This window comes from Alosa alosa, chromosome 20 (genome assembly GCF_017589495.1).
Source record: "Alosa alosa isolate M-15738 ecotype Scorff River chromosome 20, AALO_Geno_1.1, whole genome shotgun sequence".
Taxonomy (NCBI): Eukaryota; Metazoa; Chordata; class Actinopteri; order Clupeiformes; family Clupeidae; genus Alosa; species Alosa alosa.
This window is the reverse complement of record NC_063208.1, coordinates 25,421,815-25,444,314: the sequence shown is the minus strand read 5'-3', so window position 1 is coordinate 25,444,314 and position 22,500 is coordinate 25,421,815. Positions and strand designations below refer to the sequence as shown.

The following is a 22,500-nucleotide window of genomic DNA, read 5'->3' as shown; positions in this document are numbered from 1 at the left end:
CAAACAGCGCAGCGGTATTTTAATAGTCAGCGGTGCATTTGAAGGAATCTGCTTGCACGCGAGACCATATGGAACAAGTATTCGACTAAACCATGCTTTACTAAAACCTAGCAGAGTATAGGCTACACACATCTGCACTTGTCTATTATTTGAACTCATTGGCAAAGTGAAACTACTTCACCGTGGTGTCATAGTCGACGACAAAACAGTTACACAGTTAATTACTTTCACTATTGACCGACAAGGGGTTACCATCGAAAACATAGCCTGAAAATAGCAACACTTACCCCGATGTTCAAATGACTGAATAAAAACCTAAGGACATTTATCCTGCAGAGGAGATGCTGCTTACATCTCGTGACAGTGCATCTTCAGCTGTGCTTCATATGCGCCTTTCGCTATAGACCAGAGGGGTATTTCACAAAAGCTAGATAAGGGATTAAGCTGAGATTTTTTGGTTATCCTGGATGAATTTAGCCTTGACTTGGTTTCACAAAAGAGATGGCACATAAGTTGCCATGAGGATTTATTCTCTGCACCTGGTCCCGACCAGGCTAACAGGCAAACTAAGTTAATTCTAATGATAATTATGTTGTCTTATTGGTCCAGCTAGTTGTCATTCAAGTCAGACCTCCATGTGAATTTTTGAAGAGCTTTATTCCATTTATATGCTATTTGCTACATGTATTTACTCGCAAAACACAACAAATTGTCTGTGTAATACCATATGGTTGGTTATCATTTTAATTATGGTAGCCTTATAATTATTAACATAGGCCTACTTGTTGTTGCTTCTTTTGTTGATAGACGTTTGATGAAAAGTCTAGGCCTAGCCTAGGCTACTGTAGTTGATTGGAAGTGGAGGGGCAATTTTCCTAAGTTGTTTTCAACTATGTGCATCTTTGCAGTGGCAAGCTTTCTTAATGACGTTGCGTGCCGAGACAAGGAAGCACTCACACGTGGGTGCATACGTAAATTTGCATTCAGTTGGTCTGCCACATTACAGAAATAGCCATGATTCCCCATTCAAAAAAGGGAAACTTTACTTCATTCTTAGTGTATCAAAAGCGGTGGTTCACTTTGTGTGAATGACGCTATTTTCTGCATTTTTTAAATTCCAACCGTGCTCTTTGGAGCAGAAACGAGAACGCGCACACATCCTGATTTACTTAGGGCTAGTCCACACGTACCAAACCGATCTTTTTTTCCTCCGTCTTCCCTGAAACCGCATCAAGAATATTTGCGCCCAAACGGATCCATCTCAACACGACTCAACACGTTACTTCATACCCCAGGCCTATAGGTGGCACTGTTTCTTTACAGAAATTGACCAAAGTTTGTGCTTTACAAACAGACGGAATAGGCTATGACAAAATGGCTAGTGCAAGGAAACCAGAATTGTTTGTGTGGAGTGATGGTGAATTAGCTGTCAACTGTAGTCAACTGTAAAACTAATAAACTTTATTTTACGGTTTGTGAAGGATGCAGTCCCGTCCTTTATTTGGCTAACGCAGGTAGGCCTACTAATCACCTTTACTTTCTTTGGTTGTAGGATAGTCCGTGATTCACATTAGTTTTGGCTATCACCGCAATTAGGCTACTAAACGCAAGGCTTACCCAAGTTCTAGGCTATTCTGTCGCCACATTTATAATATTGCTATAAAACCTTCGTTAGTAACAGTCAATACGTTTGCCTGCATCAAATCAAATCGCGCATTTGCATTCAGTGTGCTACCATCGGCTTAACGTGAGTTCTAAGCGTCTTTGTATGCTTATATCTGATCTCACTCGACTGTGAATGCATGTATATATGTTGTAAGACATGTAAAATAAATGAATGACACTGGCACTACGCACAAATTAATGTAGCCTAAACTTACACCTCACTTTCCTAATAACTTAAGTTCTCTCGCGTCACTGACAGTAGCTAGAATGCGTTAAAAAACACCGGGAAAAAACAGTGTTCAGTCCAGTCTCCACTCTGGGACCAGGTTTCAGAAAAGTGCGGTTTCGGGCAGTGCGTTTACAGGATTCGTTTGGACGCTCGGCCAAGAAGAAGCAAAACCTCTGCGTTTAACCTAAAAAGCGTCTCCGTGTGGGCCCCAGAGGTGGAAAGTAACGAAATACATTTACTCACGTTACTGTATTGAGTAGTTTTTCTGTGTATTTTGTATTTTTTAAGTAGTTTATAAAATCGGTATTTTAAATTTTACTTGATTACATTTTGAGTGAAGTATTGTACTTCGCTACATCAAAAATCCCATCCGTTACTTGAGTAAAAAAAAAAAAAGTTAAGACTAATGAAACAGAAAGGGAGAGAGAAAAAATCGTGCCCTAAACCACTAGCCTAGTGATAATGATCAGCATGTAGGCTAGCCTACAACAGGACATGAATCAAGCCAGCGCCATGCAGTCTTTCTGAAAGTGATGGAGATGGAGCTGGATCACGAGATGCATCAGATTACATGTCTAGGCTATGTATTTTCCACTATTTGAATGGGTTGTCTCCCAGTTCGTTTTAGCACTAATGATTGGAGATATTCAAGCAAACACCATGGGATTTCGTGTTTTGGCGTTTGTGCTCACCTTTCTTTGGAAAGAAGTTGATTAGCAGTTGTTTCCCCTCATTTTAATGTCTCTCTTTTTCCTGTTTTGGACTTTTTTTTTGGTAACATGACTTGGCTTTCTTGGAGAAAGACATTGCACCAGCAGCACAACAATTAGCGGTCCACTAGGCCTACTAGCCATGCTCAGCTAAATAAACAAAAGATACTGTAGACTACCTAATGAATCGTGCAGGCGGACTAAACCATTTAGCAAGGGAGAGTGAGAGTGACCTTAGACAGTTTTCACTATGTTGTATACAAAATTACAGTCAGTCAAACTATTTCGTCTGACATTCATTTTGACATTTAAAGTAGGAAGTTAAAGGAAGGAAGTTAAAATATTCAGGTAAAATAAATATATGGTGGAAATAAGTATTGAACACTTAAATGTTTTTTTCAGTAGCCTACTTAGCCTAAACTTCCAGTGAGTCTTCGAATTTTTCACCACACATTATATTAACACACATATAAAAAATCCAAACATAAGAGTTATGTGTAATAAAGTGGAATGACACAGGAAAAAAAGTATTTTTTTAAAGTACGTTCCTGAAATTTCTTCAATACTTTGTGGAAAGCCTTTGTTTGTAATAACAGCTTCAAGACATTTCCTGTATGAGAAAACGTATTAGTCGCAGTATCAGGTGTGATTTTGGCCCATTTTGGCCCAGGGGTCCCTCTTGTGAATCCTGATCTTTAGTTACTTCCAGAACTGTTTAATTGAATTTAATTGAATTGGCTGCCTTCAAGTCTTTTTGGAGCTTTCTCCAAGTGGTCCTTGGCTCTTGGAATTGACTATCCTTCTGACTCCCTGATCAGAAATATTGTGAGGAGATCCTGTGCATGGCTGGTTGATGATGCAGTGATGTTCCTTCCACTTGCAGATAATGGCTCCCATGCTGCTTACTGGAAGATTCTGAAGTTTTGAAATGCATCTGTAACCAGTTTCATTGATGTTTGCAACAATAAGGTTGCAAAGGTCTTGGGAGAGCTTTTTGCTTTTATCCATCATGAAATGTTTCTTGTGTGACACCTTGGTAATGAAAAACTTTTTTTATAGCCCATCAATATGTAGGCTTCTAACTAAGCTTATATTAATTTGCACAGATAGAAAGGATAACTACTCTCTAACTACTTACAGATTCCAGCTCGTTCCTTCCCTTTCCTTAGTGCTTTTTCTTAGCGTGTTCAATACTTTTCCCCTGTGTTATTCCACTTCATTACACATGACTCTACCTGAGTTATTACTAATGCCTGGTGAAAATGTTGTGCCCCCCGTAATCCACCTTTCAAGGGCCCTCTCCTCCATTGGGGTCCTAGTACTTCCCACTTTTCCCCCCAGTTCAACATCCTTTAATCAGCTGAACCTTCTGCTCGTTTCCAAATATAAAAAAAACTCTGCAACTCAACATTGGCCTGCCTGTCTCAGCTGCCTGTGAGGGGCTTTTCAGTTGTGCTGGATTACTGTTCACTGCAAAGTGACCAAGGATGAGTGCAACTAACTTTGAAAATCAACTACTGCTCAAACTTAAAGGAGAACTCCAGTGATTTTTCACATTTTTGACATTTCTCAACGTCACCGAGTACTGTCGGTATGAACAAAACTGAAACAATCGGTTTTACCTAGCTCGAGTTGAGTTGAGCTCGAGCTCTACACACTGAGAGCATGAACATGGCTGCCTTAGCTGCTGGCTGCAGCAACTCGAGCTAGGACCAAAGTCCTTTTAGGCAAGTATTTCCACTCTGCGTCCATATTGCAACGCTTTTTGGGCACTTATCGGGCATCTATTTCTGCAGAAATGCGTGTGCGTAAGGTTTCGCGACACCAATCTTGCTCCAGTTACCGAGATCACAACAACAATCAATCCCCAAAAAAAAAGTAACTAATTAACTTTTACTTAAAGTACATTTTAAATGAACTACTTTTTACTTTTACTTGAGTACATTTTCAGATCGGTATTTTAACTTGTACTTGAGTAATATTTCATCAAAGTATTGGTACTTTTACTTGAGTACAATATTTTCTTACTTTTTCCACCTCTGACGGGCCCTTAGGCTACACCTGGCTTGACAGTCGGGCTCCTACTCATCCTGGATTGGCGTTAGTGAAACGAGTTTAGCTAGGATGACCAGACAACGCTATGTCAAACCTCGCTTTATCACTTATCTTGGATGTCTTAATTCTGCCTTTGTGGAATAGGCCTACCCCTCAGCTGTCCTAGGCTACAAGCTTGTTGCTGGACATCGTCGCTATTCAAAGTGTTGAAAATGAGCAACTTTTTTAATGTATGGTGTTCTATCCCTCAGTGTCAATATAGGACTTATACATTTTTCTATCCCTCAGTGTCAATATAGGACTTATACATTTTCTATTAGGCATATATTTATGTTATGAATAGTTTTTCTTTATCAATCGTCTTTGTTTTAAGTTAGCCTCGGCCCTGAAATGACCAAAGTCTCCAGAGTGCTTTGCATCAGAGCTTCCTCGGTGGCTACAATCGCTATAAAAAAGACAATCATTTTGCAAAGTTCCACCCAGTACATTGTGACGCAGTAGGCTACTTACTTGACATTTTCCATTGTGATGTTTAAATTCCATTTGCTGTGTGAGTGTAGGCCTACATGAACGTGCTAAAAATCGATCCTGAGTTTAGACAGAGAGGCACGTTTTTCGACGGTCTGCATTCAGAATAATCGCAACTTGTCCCGACAGTAAGCGCATAGCCTACCCGAGTAACGGAAAGTTACAGTCTGCTGGCTGTCCTCGCCATGACTTCTGAGACTGTGAGCATAGCCTCAGAGATGTTCGTTCGTGAACCGAAGGCTGTTTGTGGAGCCCTCCTCTCACCTAAACTTTCCATGCAGGTCAAAGAACTGGGAGATGTTCCCAGTGAGGCCCGGATTCATGACCAGGTATCACCATCATCATTATTGTGTAATTTGGTAAAAACTTTTGTATATCAACTGTGAATATGAATGTGAAGTTAATTCAGTATTTCAGTTTGGAGACACAGGGCCACTTTCAAGCACTGAGCTATTTTCTCTTAACAGCATCAAGTAGATGCCCTGGGTGAGACTGAGACAAAAAAATCAACCTGTCAAGCAAGGTTTGAGAGAGCCAACGCAGGGTATGCAGATTTACAGACTATTCAGAAATATAAATATGTGGGCTATTAAACAATATCTGTTTGGTACAAGACATTAAAATCTGCACTTTTATGATTGGCAGATCCCATGCCGCCTGGTGGGATTTCTACTTTGGGAGATATGAAGCTTCTTCGCGCAGGTTGCCTCTGTAACCCCCAAGGTAACAGAAAATTTGCAAATTTTGGCTATTGGAACAAATCCTGTCACAATGAAATCTACCTCTACATATAAAGTTATCTAGGCTTCACTATTTCACTGCTTTGATTGTAGTAAACAGAGAAACTTTGACGTTTTCCTTAAGACCTTAACAGAACACCCTTCTGTTGCTAGCATATGGCCAAATGTATTTTCCAACAATCTGGGCTGCGTTTCCCAAAACCATACTTGCTAACTAGGTTAGCAACTTTGTTGGTTGCAAGGCAATTTCCCATTGCCAACCAACTAAGTTGTTAACAGGTTAGAAACTATGGTTTTGGGAAACGCACCCTTGGTCAACAAGAACACAGCATTTTTGTTATGGATATTCCCTTTTGACAGTTGTATCCTGTAATGTATATTCCATTTGGCTGTGCTATTATAGATATGATCAGAGATTTTAAATGTGGTTTGTGATTCTTTAGCTTGATTATATGGATTGTGACTCAGACAGTTAGTCTAATGAAGAAGATGTGATACAGAGAGACCTGGTAAGTGCTGATAGTGCTGTCAGTGCTGGGTACAGAAAGTCACACTCTTCAGAATTCAGTATTCAGAAAAACATACCTGTGTACCTAAAAATATTCACACTCAGTAATTATTACATTCTCCAACATTTTAGCTGGCTTTGAAAATGGATGCTCTTAATGGAAAAGTAATATTTCCTGGGCCACTTGTGAGGTGAGTTCTGGAGAGTTAAGAATAGCCAAGGTGTACATTCTTACTTAAGCCTCATTGTAATGTTTGGAAACTACTTCTATACTACTACTATGGTGTAATGATTGCAGAGGTGTGACGGATCATAGAGCGGTATACCACTATATTCTGACTGAGTGGCAGCGGTGTATCAATGATGAATCCATTGAAGACAAAGCAGGAGTTGACATGGTCTGGCGTATGTTGGCTATGATGTGGAGAAAGAATGGCATAAGTGTGAAGCGTTCAAGTAAAACATTAGTTGCTTGAGCTGGGATGTTTTTATGTAGGCCAAGCAAGTGTCAGACAGATATTGATACAACAGAGATAGAATCATGTCTTCCCCTTTATACTTCCATAGGCTACATGTGTATCATTATGGAAAATGTAAAAAAATGATCTCAGGAGCTTCACATATTTGATGACAGACTGTTCTCTTTTCCAGATGGTGTCTGGCAAGGACCTCACCATCCAACTGCTGCAGCAGCTGCATGGAACTAGAGCTCCAGATAGCCGTGGTCAAGACCTTGTGGAATTGCTCATTCTGAACAAGAAAGAGGCAAGATCTAGATTCTAGATGATACAACTATGAAATGCAGAAATAGAGTATCATAAGCTTTATGATATTGTATTGTAGGAAGCTCTAAACCTTGCCATTAAAAATGAGTACTGGGAGCATGCATTGATACTGGAATGAATTATAAACCGTCAAGACAGTGCCAGCTATTTTCATTTGACTATGTAAGGCTTGAAACAGTGATCCGTGCTATTTTTAGGTTCATCAGCAGTCTGGATGATTCTGACCCAATGAAGACATACTACCATGTCTTTCTAGGGCAAATTCCAAGAGTTGCTTCTGTGAGTATTATTTTAGCTCTTTGAGTGTGTACATGCATGCAAAGGAGCCTTTCTCAGATGACCATACATCTGGTATATGACACAGAATTATCAGAATAATCATTGCATCAAACCATTATGTCTTCCAGCAAGGAATGGGCACATGTGGTCTGCTCATTTCTGTTATATGGCCTTTCTCAGATGACCATACATCTGGTATATGAGCCTAATTATCAGAATATCATTGCATCAAACCATTATGTCTTCCACACTGGGATTGGACAGGATTTCAGGTTAGTCATGGAACAGACATAAGTCTGTCCAAACTAAGAAGCATTCAGTTAAGTAACACAAGATGCCCCTTGTCTTTCTGTAGCATGCCATTGAAGGAGTTTGTATGCAATGCTGCAATACAACGAACTGAGGCATATGAGTACCTTTTGTCTTTCAACACAGGGAATCAATGTTTACGTATCCAGGTATACTTGTACCCAGGTAAAAAAAAAATATTAAAAGTATACTTTTTGAAAGCGTACTAAGTACCGTTTGTACTTTTTTTACGTAAAATCCAAGTGTAATTAAGTGTATTGAATTATGTATTAAGTTCAACTTAATACCAACTTGGCTATACTTTGAGTGTAATTAGTGTGCTAAAATGGAACAACTTTTTTTCAAACTTTAAGTGTTCTTAAGTACATTATACAAAAGAGATTTTATGAGCATTGAGAAACACAGTCGCAGTACAATTTTGTAACATCCCAAGTGTATTGGAAATGTACTTAAAAGGCATTACAGTATAACTAATAATAGTGTAGTAGTGTATTTTGAATACACTCTTATCATCCTCATCTCTATTCATTTGGCATGCTTCTGTAATATTTTAAATTAACTTCAAATGTACTTCCTGACTACAATAAGTGCCAATAAAAGTATAGTCTTAAGATACTTTAAGCACTATAAAGGCATACAATTTAAAATTATAATATTAGTGTGATTTAAAATTGTCCTTTAAATTCCTACCTATTCTGTTACATGACAAATTACACTTTGATTATGAGAAAAACATTTTATTGACATGAATGAAAACAAAACATAATATTCATCCATAACAAAAGTAAAACATTTTTCCTGAAAGTTATGGATCTCTTGAGCATATCTTTTCAAGTTGGATGTGGTAACTTAGCGATAAAACATGCATTTGGGGTATATATTATTTCACATGCATAGATTTTTTCGAGTGGCTGTTTGGAGCACTGGTCAGATTCCTCTTAATTTCGCAGCATTTTCTTCCATGCTTGGGGAGCAGTTTCCTCTGAGTCTTGTCTGCGCAAGAGAGAATTTGTGCACACACATTTAATATCTACGTGTGTGAAATAATATATAATATAATACACCCAAATGCATGTTTCATCGGCGCAAGTGCTTTTTGCCTCTATTGTTTTGGCGATACTCTACAGCCTCATTGGTAGACCATCAATTCAAAATGCAGATTTCATGAAAAACAAAAGTTGTTTACCCTCCTAGGTGAGAGAATTTGCCCTCTAAGCTTGAAATTGTTTACTGGACACCCAGCCTACAAGCCAAACAACTTAACAGTCTAACATAAATTTGTAATGCATGATCATTTATTGCTTATTTGTTTGCAAAGTCTTCTGGCCCAGAAAGAAAACCATGGTTGTTACGGATCATGGCTGAGGAGGAAAGGTACAACTGGTAGAGTTGTGCAGTGAGTGAACTTCCCTCCCAACACTGAGATGTGGTGGCAAAGGCTGTGGTAGCTAGCTTCCTTACTAGCAAACCATCTTCCAGTCCAAGATGCATAAAGTTTTCGGTGGCAACCCGGGGCTGGACAGCAGTCAAATGCATTGACCTTGGTATTAGAGAATTTGTCTCTGTTGTCTGTGAACAGAAAGAAGATGGACAACATTTTACAAGATAAACAATATTTTACACAGAAATCCATTGGCAATGATGAGATTAATACAGATTATCTGTACCTATTTGCCATTTACTTTTTTTATGGGTCAAATTGGTATTGACACCATCTGTTTGCCATCCTGGTATGGGTAGACCTGGCCAGGTAGTCTTTCCTTAAAGCGTTGTGCACCTTGGCACCGATATGAGTGCAACCACCCTGTTTTCTGCATTTGATTACCTTAGATTCCTTTGTTTCCAATACAACCGTATTATCGTTTTCGGGTCAAATGGCATTTTAAATGGGAGTCGTAGGGGCACTAACCTATTATTTTGATGCATGAATCAAAATCATCATGTATCAAAATAGTTCTGCCCCTACGACTCCCATTCAAAATGGCATTTGACCCAGAAACGACAATACAGTCAAGCTTAATGGTGGCGCTTCTGACTTAATTATGCTTTCAAACGAATGTTTGACTCAGGTACATTCAAAAAAAGACCCTAGGTTGCATTTTGGCTTGAGTTATGCTTTTAAGAGTAATGGGACAAGGTCCTGGATGAAGAATATTTACCTTTACTGCTGATTATTTGAGGCGTTCAGACATCTTGGTTTCAAAACTGTCCAGGAACACCTGTAAAAACATAGTTAGGCTACAGATTAAAACTAGGTAAATTACAAACACTACTATGAAATGAACTTGAATGCTCTGTCAAACAGAGCAAACAAGGCATAATATCAATCATGTAGCCTAAGCTTCATAGCACTAATTTAGTAGAACACCAGGTTTAATTCCCCCTCTAATATCAATGGTGGAAAAAAACGTTCTACTTAATAAAATGCATGTAATTTCTCCTATAGACTCATTTTAAAAGATGTCTCCACGATTAAAGAAAAAAACAGCTACAATGTCATTAGCATGCCTAATGAATATGAAGTGTGAACTGTGACTAGCCCAGCACCATCCTGTGAGTTTACACTGTGAGTTACTTTTTAGCCTACACTATAATATTAAAGAACATTGGTGAACTTTAGGCAAAGCGTTGCTTAATAAAGAACACACTTTCTTCCATCATAGTTTGTCTAACGTTAGTGCTAGCCAAGCGCTTGTCAATAATCCCACAAACACAAAGCAGGCTAATGTAAAATTAGTTTTCTTCTTGATAGGGATCTGGTCGAGGTTTATGACGTTAACGTTAGCTAAATTAGCTAATGTGATCTGGCATTGCTAGCTTGTACTAGCAAGGATAAAAACAAACTCTTGAAAGATTGCTAAGCCATCAATTTAACTTCTCCAAAGACTACCGAAGGTCATAAAGAGTAAGCTACATCAGAATCATTTAACAATATGCTTTGGGACTCACCTGATAACGAATAACTTGGCACTTTAGATCCAACTGGCTTCAGCCCTTGTTAATCTCATATGACGAGTCCTTCTGGCTCTGTAGGACCAACGTCTCTGGCATGACTAGAATTTATGGTATCTTTAATTTGGACAAACCTGTAACAATACGGACCGTAAACGTATGCATTTTCTGGTCTCTACAGTCCATCTGTCTTGCAAATAAAGTTACAAGCATAGACTGTATAAAATTACGTTAATGTTTGCTCACACCACGTTTTGCTCGAAAGCTGCACAGATCCGCCCACTCCATTTCAAATTCAAACAACCATGTTATTGGTCAACTGGACTGCCTATACATTTAACTGTGTTGCCTATAAATTTAACAAAATGCCACATTCATCCTCTCACAACCTCTACTACATCACAAACGTATAGGCTACTACCTTGCTAAGACACAAAATCAACAAAAGAAAAAATATTATTTGATGACCAAAACTGATAGATCAGTGTGTCTAGGCTAGGTTATTGCACATTGCCATCCATGCGGCTGACATATCAGGCCTAAAAGCTACACACATTAGTATTTTATTAAAGGTGAGATGACTATGAAACTATACAAACAATGTATTAGGCCTACAAAAAAAAAAAAAAACTTTCCATAAGTACACTATATTACAACTCTAAGTATTAGCAATTTAATACACTTAAACTAAATAAACTTCTTTACCATTTAAAATACACTAACAACAAAGTACACTTTTAAAAAGTACATTACAAAAACACTTTGAATATTGCACAATAAGTATATTTAATTTTAGTACACTGAAGTTGAACTTAATACTATGACTATGAAACTATACAAACAATGTATTAGGCCTACCAAAAAAATATACTTTCCATAAGTACACTATATTACAACTCTAAGTATTAACAATTTAATACACTTAAACTAAATAAACTTCTTTACTATTTAAAATACACTAACAACAAAGTACACTTTCAAAAAGTACATTACAAAAACACTTTGAATATTGCACAATAAGTATATTTAATTTTAGTACACTGAAGTTGAACTTAATAACATCTACTTTGAAGTATACTTTCTAAAAGTACACATTAAACATACTTTACATAAAGTACAAAAAGTGTAAGCATACTTGCTTTATACTTCATGTACTTTAATCATATTTCTAACACACTAAAGTATACTACTTTTTTACCAGGTTATAACCTTTTTTCAGTCAAAGTTAATGCACAAATATAAATACATTTTAATCAATGTTTTACTAAATGGGCATCAGTCATTTTGCTATTTTAACGCTAGATGAGCTTACTGTCTGAATCTTGTGCTATAGACCATGAAGATCCTCTACAGCTGTAGACCGGGGCAGGACACTTCGCTGAGGCCCTTAAATATCGAGGAGGGCTGTCATAGCGGTCTTTTTTTAGCTAATTCAGTTAGACCATGCCCAGCTATGACCAGACTTCTGAAGGTGAGTATTTCAGTCTTTTCAGTGAAAACTAAGGTGTTAAGCGCTGACTCAGTCATGCTAAGAAGCTCTTATGGTTGGTGTGTTTCAGTAGAGCCAAACGTTTGGGTTTTCTCTCTGGTGCTCATATTGGTTCCTTTATGACGTTTTGCAGCTATGTGATGCACTATGTGTGGCACTGCCTATCCAGTTCCCATGCTGGATAGAGCCTCCCTGGATGGCCACACCGAGGAGGCAGGGTAATGACTCAACCCATGAGGACCTCAGTGAGCATGACCATGGAATCATGAAGTTGGTCAAAGTAGAAAAACCCCATAGTTTTTGTGTTTGTAAATGTGTTTGTGAGAGAGTCAATGTGCATAGATGTGTGTGTGTGTGTGGTTGTGAATGTGTTTGTGAGTCAGTGTGCATAGATGTGTGTGTGTGTGTGTGAGAGAAAGAGAGAGAAAAGACTCTAACGTGGAGGGTGGACAATGAGCAACAAAATGTAAAAGTCACGAGGACAACATAACTAGTATCAAGCCTTAGTAAACTACCTCCGACTACAGGAGCTGCAGCACAGCACTCTGCGGGCACATCTGAGATTGGCTACTGATACAAAGTTCATCACTAGATGTTCTTGAGTGTGGATAGAAACAAGGAAAACATGGTTATGCACCAAGTCCCTACACCAGATCCCATTGCACCGGACTACTTTGTTTGTCAGCTGCAACTGTGCAGGCGACTGTGACACTCTCAGGTGCTTCTGTAAAAAGCAAGGAGTCAAGTGTATTTCTGCTTATGGGAACTGTCATGGTAACTCTCCAGCCAGATGATAACAGGAGTGAGGGATTGCAGGGGAGTTGAGGGATGAGGTTTGTTACATTTTAAACTGATTAAGGAAGTTTTGTTTTGTAATTGTTCAATAAAACCACTTGTGGATTTTTTATGGACTTGGTCATTTTTACTCAAAACGAATGGCTGGGATAGATTCAGCACCCCTAAAAACCCCTAGGTAGACATCTCAATTGCTAATATTGGGGGGAAAAAAATGTTTTCATTATTTTCACCCAGACCCTCTGGGCACCATAAACTTGATTGGCTCTCCAGGCATTTCCCTGAGGATTTGGCCGTGAATAAATTGGGAGGTGTTACTACTTTTTTAAAGGTGTAAAAAAGCTATTGGTAAGATTTGTTTTCTTCTCAGCACGCAACGTCAGGAAGTTAGGTATTCACATGTGGGTGCATATGTAGATTTGCCATTTTCTGCATTTTTTTTTAATTCCAACTGTGGGCACTTTAGAGCAGAAACGATAACTTACACCTGGCTTGACATAGTCGCTCCTACTCATCCTGGATTGGCATTAGTGAAACGAGTTGAGCTAGGAGGACCAGACAACACTATGTCAAACCTCGCTTTACCACTTATATTGGATGTCTTAATTCTGCCTTTGTGAATTACCCCTCAGGTTTTTGTTTGTCAGTGAATGTTCTTGTGTAATGTTTTTTAGATGGTGTAAGATAGAGATTTTTAGATCATGTGCCAGACCACACCTATGCTGTTAATTGCCACACCCCTGGGCGCATGTTTAAAACCCCCATTTTGAGATTTCCTTGAAATTGCACGAAATATACCTGATATAATACCTTATTAACTGCACATTCACTATATAGAAATCACTGTTTGGAGGAAAAGGTTTGCGTGCTGTCGTCGGTGGGAAGTTGTTCAAATGGCTTTCGCGGTTGTGCCTTGGACTATATGTTATTCAGTGAGGCACAGTGGTTTATGGGATGAGTAGTTCCTGCGCTCGGAAATTAAAATATGTACAGTCTTGTACCTTTGACTTTTTTGGATTTTCTTTGGATTAGTTTTTTCACTTGAAATGATATGTTGTATGCTTATGAATTACACCGTAGCTGGTTAGCCTAAGACATGCTCTAAAACTCTTTGGATATAGATTTTTCCAAAAAGTCAATGGGAGAAATGAATTGGAGACTTACTTCCGGAAACTAAGCTCTCTCGGAGGAGGGGCGGGACTCTCTGAGTTGAGTGTTTACTTAAACAAGCCAGAGGCATCAGAGGCTTAGTTACTTAACTACGGATCAAGTGATAGGACATTTAGACCAATGTAATCTTAAAGTGAACATGACCTAAATAAAAACACATTAGAATTATGTAATGCTGACTGATGTAAAGCATGTTCATCTTCTGAAACAACTTAATGCTTATTTATATTTTCATACTCATAACAAAAAATAACAATGCAAACAACATAGTATAAACGTATTTATAAAAACTATTTACATAAAACTAAAGTGCACAGCTATAAAACTAGAAAAACTATTTACATAAAATTTAAGTTCACAGCTACATCCTATTGCTGGATGTTCTGTTGGTGCCAGTCGAAGAAGCAGTTCCTTGATGGAACAAAACACAACGCCACATCACAGAATTCACAGCGGACCGGGGTCTTCTGGTGGCAGTGCTTGCACCTCGTGCGACTTTCAGTGGAATCCCCAACAGTGTGTTTGGGGAGGTGCATTCCACTCAGAGATACGTTAGACGATTTGGGTACAGTGGTGGGGGCTCCAGAGTCGGTGAGCTGAAGGATAAGTTCCTCACGAAAAGCATTCTGGGTCATTGGCCTCTCGCCTCTTTGAGCTGCCAACTCCTTGTGAAGGACAAAGGCGTTGACAATGCCAATGTCAATGAAATGGTAAAACAGTGACCTGTACCACTTTTTTGTTTTGTGCAGGACATTAGATAGATCGACACCACCCATGTGCCTGGAGAAACACAAAGAATACAGAGAAAATGTTATTGAACTGTGCAGATATTGTAGACTGTATATGCAATCACTTGCTTGATGTCAAAATATGAAAACAGTACATACGTATTATAGTCCTTCACAGCAGGTGGGACAGGCAAGTCCTGGCTCGTCCATTTCCCATCTGGCCCCTTCACCCTTCTCTCTATCGTTTCATCCGCATGGGCTGTGTGCAGGGTAGAGCACATCTGGACATCCTGTGTGTCCTTCCACTGGACAAAGAGGATGGGATCGTCCCGCAGCCATCGGATGGTGCCCCTGGGCGAACGATTGTCCAGGCCACCTGGACTGTTCTTGGGGAAACCAATCCGGGAGGCGCGGATGGTCCCACAGGCCCACACCTTCTTTTGTAGTAGGTCGCAGAACAGTTTTGGGCTCGTGTAGAAATGATCCACGTAGAGCTTATAACCTGTTCCCAGGTGCTGAGTGGAAACCAGCTCCATCACGGAGTCGTAACTCAGCCCATTCCCTGCACCGATGTGGCCTTTCCCATCATAAACGAAAAAGTCCCAGGTATAGCCATTTGAGGAGTCTGTCAAGACAAACAGTTTGAAGCCCCATTTGGTCGGCTTGTCCTTCATAAATCGGCGAAAGCTGACGCTCGCTCTCGAAGCCACCATCCTCTCGTCAACACTCACATGTTGGTAAGGGTGAAAGTTTGCCTTGCAGACCTCCCGCATCTCTTCATACATGGGCTTTATCTTGGTGAGTCGGTCATACTGTGGGGTGCCCCGCCTTGAGTTGTTCACCTGGTCATTGTCAGGGTCACTCATGTGGATGGCTGTTGAAATGAGGGAGAATTTTTGTTCTGAAATGATAATACTGGGGAAGGCCGGGCTGTGGAGTCTTGACTGTCTCCAGTGGTCAGGGATGGCACGGGCTGTGAATAGGCCCATGTATATGAGCATAGCAAGATATGAGTACATGTCCTGTATGGTTATTGTGTGCCATTCGGATTCATGGTGCCTCGAACCAAACTTGTTTGTGTTGGCAACCACGGTCTCCAAAATGGAGCGTGTTATGAACAACTGGAAGAGTTGTAATATTGTATACTGTGCAGAGATCAGCTGGGGGCCAGGAGTCCTCACAGGGCGAAATGTGGGCTGTGGAGGTATGGTGTCCTGGATGTCCGTTCCAAGCCATGGTTCCCCCTCTGCTGCGTCTCCGCTCTCCTGTCTGCCACGGGAGCGCCCTCTTCCCCTGCCTCTCCCCCTTCCTCGGTCTCTCCCCCTGCTTCTTGCAGCACCATTTCCTCTCCTTGTCCCACTTGTCTCGGCCACCGGCTCCACTTCCTCAGACACAGGGTCCTCAGCTCTTGTTTTTTTGCTTTGCGGGACCCAGTCTTCATCGCTATTACTGAAACAATTGTACAGATGGAAGTTAGACAACTATAGTATATGAAAACCCTTCTCAACAACTTATACAAATCAGATAAATGTGTGAACTCAGTCACACATCCCCCTGCACTCTCTTTCACTCACACACACACACACACACACACACACACACACAGCATTCTCACCTAACTCCCCTCCCCCCCCAGGTAGGCTACCAGAACACTATTCACACCTCCCCCAGGTAGGGCGTCACCCTCCCCCATTCACACATGTTTTTGCACACACTAGAACTGCCTAAATAATGACTGAACAAAATAGTTTAGGAGAAAAAAACAGAACCCATATCCATGTGTACTACAGGAGAAAAACAAATCACTCACTCACTCACTCACACACACACACACACACACACACACACGTTCAGTTTAAATGCGAATACTCCCCCATGCACACATGTTTTTGCACACACTAGAACTGCCTAAATAATGACTGAACAAAATAGTTTAGGAGAAAAAAACAGAACCCATATCCATGTGTACTACAGGAGAAAAACAAAATCACTCACTCCACACACACACACACACACACACACACACACACACACACACACGTTCAATTTAAATGCGAATACTATGCACTAGCCTATGCACACGCGAGCACGGCACATATGTTCAGTAAAATGAAAAACTATGCACTAGCGCACACCATACACACGCGAGCAAGGCACATATGTTCAGCTAAATGCAAAACTATGCACCAAACATTACAGAAGCAAAATAAACTGTATCTGTAACTGTATACGGAAATTAGTAGTCTACTCACAGCTCGAAATCAGGGTCCTTCCCAGCTAAAAAGTTCTGTTCGTCCGCGGAGTCGCATTCCGAGAAATTGCTTTCTTCTCCTTCATCGATGTCCTCCAATTCATCGATGTCCTCGGGTTCTTCAACATGTTTCGCTTTTGTTTGTCTCTTTGGCATGTTTTTTTTACTAACAAAAACCTTCAAAAAGATGCCTCTGGCTTGTTTAGCAACAAACTTCCAAACCACTGCTTCGGCGTCTGGCCATGAGCATTGCGCATTGAATTTAGCCGGCAAGAAAGTAAAATGTGATGATTTGTCACATGTCTAAAGAAAAGTATCCTCATTGGCTACATGGGTATCTAGGTCCCATCTCATTGGCTCGCTCAGACGCAGCGCTATGGCCATTCAAAGACTGGTTGTCAGATTCATCGCTCACGTGACTCATTGGCTTTGATGGCATCTATCTCGACTCTCATTGGTCCTACAAACATGTAGTATCGATGGAATCAGTAGAGCCGTGTGAACACCATAGAAAGTAAACGAAACACGCAGAGTACGCAGAGAATTCAGCGACAATAATGAAAATCGAACCGGAATACCTGGATTTCCGCGGAAAATAAGTTTTCACTTCGCTTCTTTTCTTATGTATCTGTTTTGTTTGCGCTGGATTATACAACTACTCAATATATTTGGCAATAAAACAATGTAGATATGTTACATCTACAGCCATACAGACAAGTTATGAGGTATGAAGGCAGCGACTGTGGGGGTGGTGGAGGGGTATGTGTATAAAAAAGGTTTCTAAACTATAAACCACCATTTGTTGTGGTAATAAGTCAGTAACAGAATGGTCATATCTGGTAATTAATGTGGATTAACTTTGTTATAATGGTGAGATCTAATGGTGAGATTATAAATGTGGTAGTGAAATGATAGGATGTATTGATTTCCTGTAATCATCGACAAGGGATTTACTTTCATTGTAAATTGATGGTATAAAGGCTGTAAAATACTGAATTGCCTCTTTCTATTTAATGAATCTGTTATGGCGGCTAAATGGAGAAGGTCCTGTGTATGTGTGTGAGTGTTTGTGTGTGTGTGTGCGTGTGTGTGTGTCTCTGTGTGTGTGTGTGTTGTGTTAGTGTCTGTGTGTGTGTGTGTGTTAGTGTGTTGTGTGTGTGGCTGACTTCCTTAAATCATAGTGTGACGAAAATGCTCTATTACCTGAGCGCATTCAGCACATTCACCTCCCTTACATTACAAAGTGCAGAGAGTAGCCTCCTGACACAGGAGTTATTTATGGTGGAGTGTGTCTATCACACACACACACACACACACACACACACACACACAAACAGTGTTGTGCCAGTTCACAGCTTTTCTGAACTAGTTCAAGTTCAGTTCATACATGCTCAAAGTGAACAGCTCACGTTCAAAGTTCACAATTTTAATTCTGAACTAGTTCAAAGTTCAGTTCATTTTACTTTTTTCGTGAGATATTTAAATAAATACTTTTTTTCACACTACGAGCTAGAAATCACTATACGTTCTTTGAAGCTGCTCATTAGACATTTGCTCTTGACACTGCAATTGTGGGTTTCTTACCAGGTGATGAAACTTGCAGCAGTACAGACAAGGTAGACCAGTTCTATACTTAGTGCAATGAAATCCAGCCCTCGGCGCTCTCGTCGTTGCCTGCTACGCGGCGTTGCTATGCCTACCCCGCTCTGCTGCAATTCATCACGGGTAACGTTGTGCGGAAGCCAGTTTGCTATTCAACTATTCTCAGCCGGACACTACGTTGCCCGCAATGCATTGCGCACACATGTCAAAAACCATTTCTGTCTGGTGATACATGATTTAAGCGGCACCAGCGAGAATACAGGAAGGAGGAACTTTCTCTCGTTGCGTTTCAAAAGAGAAAACAGATGTCACTCAGTTAACAAATTCCAACGTTCATTTATAGTTATGTCTGCCGTTCATGACACATAATGTGAACTAATTCACGTTCAAGTTCTTTATTAAAAAATGTGTTGCGTTCAGTTCAACGTTCACGAAAAAATGAGCGTGTTCAATGAACGCGTTCTTTTGAACTCGTTCACACACAACAATGCACACATACAAACACACACACACACACACACACACACACACATACTGGAGTTATTCATCAAGTTGAGTGCCTTCTGTTGTAGGAAACATTAATAGGAGAGAACTCAAACTAATGTGTCTGAGCCTTTTTTCCAATATGGCCGCTATCCATTTTAACTAGGTTAAGGAGCCCAGTGAGTTATACGCACCCTGGTCTTAAGCGATGCTCCGCGCTCTGCGATCAATCCCTACCTGACTGGGATAAACGCCTTGCTATCTCCACGGGCGATGAGCCATCCGTTTCTATAGCGACAGGGCGATGTTTTTTGTGGTGATGGATGGATGTGACTAGATGTGCCATAGGAGTGATGACGAGGGATGAGTGACGATCGTATTTAGAACGTGTGTGTGTGTGTGTGTGTGTGTGGGTGGGTGGCTGTGTGTGTGTGAGAGAGAGAGAAAGAAAAAGCGTCTGTGTGTTTGACAGCTTTACATGATAGTTTAAGAAAACAATTTAAACATATCTGTGCATGTATATGCATGTGTATGTGTTTGTGTGTTGATGAGTAGCCTACGTGTGTGTGTGTGGCAAATGATAATTTGTGAAGTCTGTGAATCTATCATAAATCATATTTTTCCTTGTCTGTGTGAATGTGCATATAATGCAAATAATGAGATGTTGGTGCTTAACAAGAACCATGAATCAGATATCTCTGTGTGTGTGTGTGTGTGTGTTTGTGTGTATTTGTGTGTTTACTCACCGATGTAGACTCTTCTGCTAAAGCGTTGCATCAGAAGCAGCACAAACACATGCAGTGGAATTAGATTAATGATAAACACATAGCCTCCCCATGCTGACACCTGCAAAACAGACACACAGACACACACACACACACACACACACACACAGACAAACACAAAATAGAGAAGTGATTAATGATCCAAACATAACTTCAGCCAATCATTACCCTTCACAAAGATGTGATAAATGATGTGCACACAGCCTCCAACAACTGACAGCTAAACACACACACACACAAACAAACTTCGATCCTCACAAACAATTGCAGACCTCCAAATACACACACACACATAAAGTCACACACACAAAACCCCACATAGCTTTATTTTGCTGCAAAAAACCCACCGTCCTCATAGGTATCCTTCACAAACTAAACTCCTGATCAATGAGAAGAGGAGAAAAAACAATAGCGCTACAAGTGGTCTATCAATTCACATGCATGGACACACAGTCACAAGCAAACACACACACACACACACACACACAATTCGACCAGAACAATTTCAACAAATTGTCTCCCTTCCCACGTAAAACCCACTGAGACACTATACACACACAAATACAGACACACACACAACACACACACACACACACACACACACACACACACACATACACAAACACCTAAGGCAGGACAGCTTCAAAAAACACTCCCTTCTCAAACACACACACACACACACACACACACAGCAGACATATATCTAAACTGGAAATACACAAACAGGCAAATACAGGAGCGTCTTCCTGACATAAAACCTGAGACAAACACCCTGATCGATATCAGTGTGGATAGCTACAATCAATAAGACCGTAGCATCTGTGTGTGTGTGTGGGGTGCAGGAGATAGATGGGCCCCTTAACACCCAGGGCAATGTGAGCCTTGCATAAGGGGTGAGACCCTGCATAAATCACCTGCCTCTATTAAGTGCACCAGGCAAAGGCCAATTGGCATGAATCACAGGGAAAAAGAAGAAGGAGAAGGGGTGTGTGTGTGGGTGGCTGTGTGGGAGGGAGGTCCAGGTGGAGAGAGCAAGAGGCCGTGTGTATAAAAGTGTGAGAATGAGAGAGAGAGAGATGTGTGTCTGATATTAAACACTCTCCCATTACAGAGTTGCACCTTTTTAATACATAGCAAACACTGTAGGAAAGCACACCAGCAAACACACACACATGTATACAAACTAGAGATGTAACGGTATAAAAATTTATATTTTTATAATATAATATTATAGTGACCAAAATTATCACGGTTGTCGGTATTATCGCAGTATTTTTCAAATGTACTGAAAATGTTTCTGAGTCAACTGAATAGCATAGAGTCTTGCTACGAAAGTGGTGTGGTTCCCTTTTTGTTATTCGGTGTGTTTAGTGCAGAGAGAGAGAAGACACTTATACGCCAAACTAATAGAAGGTAGATGGGCTGACGACTGAGGTAAAGTTAGTGAATTGTTGATCACTAAATAAAGCTGCAACTCCTTTGATTGAAGCTGTATCTTCTTGTGCATGCATGTTCACAACTAGCCTACCATAAGGGAGAGCTTGGACGATTTAAACACTTTTTAATTCAATTTAATTGACAAAAATATCGGGCCACACTGAAAGTTAATATTTTGTCACTATAACCTATAGTTGCATTTTCAGCTATAAACAAAACCGTTCAGGAATTATGTAAACTTCCGACATTTTCAATATTTTACTACATATTGTGAATGAATGGCCGTCACAAGTTGTCGTTAGCTGTATAGATACCACGAGTATTTATCCCAACAAACTTTCAAGATGCAGTAGGCAACTGTGCATTCATATTAGACAAATGGTAAACAAAAGCAATTATCCTACCCTAAACATTTGGTAGATTCAATGGAAAACCATTCCTGTGAAAGTAGGCCTGCCAAATGCACCGCAGATGCACAAATCTAGCTAGGTTTATTTGTGTTTGCAGTCATCCTGAAATATGTGTAGCAACAGTGGCAACTGATTTCAAACACAGCAAGCCCATGCTGCACCTGTGCGCCTTCTTTGGGGGACTTATCGTGGTTTAACGTTGCACCGGTAACCGTTACATCCCTAATACACACACACACACACACACACACACAGAGATAAGGCCGCCATCCCCTCAGCCCCCTTTCATATGCTCCTAGTCAGAGCAGGCTAGGTTTGGATGGGGAAGTCGAGGAGCTTCATGCTTAATTGGAAGCATCAGCATAGACCCTCAGGGGAGAAGTGAGAGTGAGAGAGAGAAAGAGAAAGAGAGAGGGGGGTTAGAAAGAGAGCTAGAGGGGGGGGGGTGTAGAGAGCAGAGCTTAAGAGATAAACATACACTGGGAGAAAGCGAGAGAGAGTGAGATAGAGGGAGACATACTGAGAAGGAGGGAGAGACGGATAAAAGAAAGAGAACGAATGGGCGAGGTGGGAAGAGAGAGAACGAGTCT

General features: G+C 40.4%; 1 protein-coding gene, 1 long non-coding RNA gene and 1 pseudogene across 2 annotated transcripts; all 3 read right to left on the bottom strand.

The window, feature by feature from the left end:
* The window catches only part of LOC125284775, a 131,285-nt pseudogene that overhangs the window by 24,203 nt on the left and 84,582 nt on the right, over positions 1–22,500 (bottom strand).
* On the bottom strand, positions 9,127–11,085 carry LOC125284779. The gene is made up of 3 exons (XR_007191932.1): positions 10,758–11,085; positions 9,968–10,027; positions 9,127–9,377 (listed from the first exon to the last, which is right to left on the bottom strand). It is a non-coding gene; the product is annotated as an uncharacterized LOC125284779 (long non-coding RNA).
* LOC125284777 (piggyBac transposable element-derived protein 4-like) lies at positions 14,448–18,281 on the bottom strand. The gene is made up of 3 exons (XM_048228891.1): positions 17,195–18,281; positions 15,102–16,391; positions 14,448–14,994 (listed from the first exon to the last, which is right to left on the bottom strand). The coding sequence occupies exons 1-3, from the start codon at positions 17,347–17,349 to the stop codon at positions 14,583–14,585; spliced, it is 1,857 nt and encodes a 618-aa protein (XP_048084848.1). The 5' UTR covers positions 17,350–18,281; the 3' UTR covers positions 14,448–14,582.

Coding starts and splice junctions, on each gene's coding strand:
- LOC125284777 (XM_048228891.1), bottom strand. CDS start 17,349: ATGCCAAAGAGACAAACAAAAGCGAAACATGTTGAAGAACCCGAGGAC. Junction 16,392..17,194: donor AAGGACCCTGATTTCGAGCT/GTGAGTAGACTA, acceptor CAATTGTTTCAG/TAATAGCGATGAAGACTGGG. Junction 14,995..15,101: donor GCTGTGAAGGACTATAATAC/GTATGTACTGTT, acceptor GTGTTTCTCCAG/GCACATGGGTGGTGTCGATC.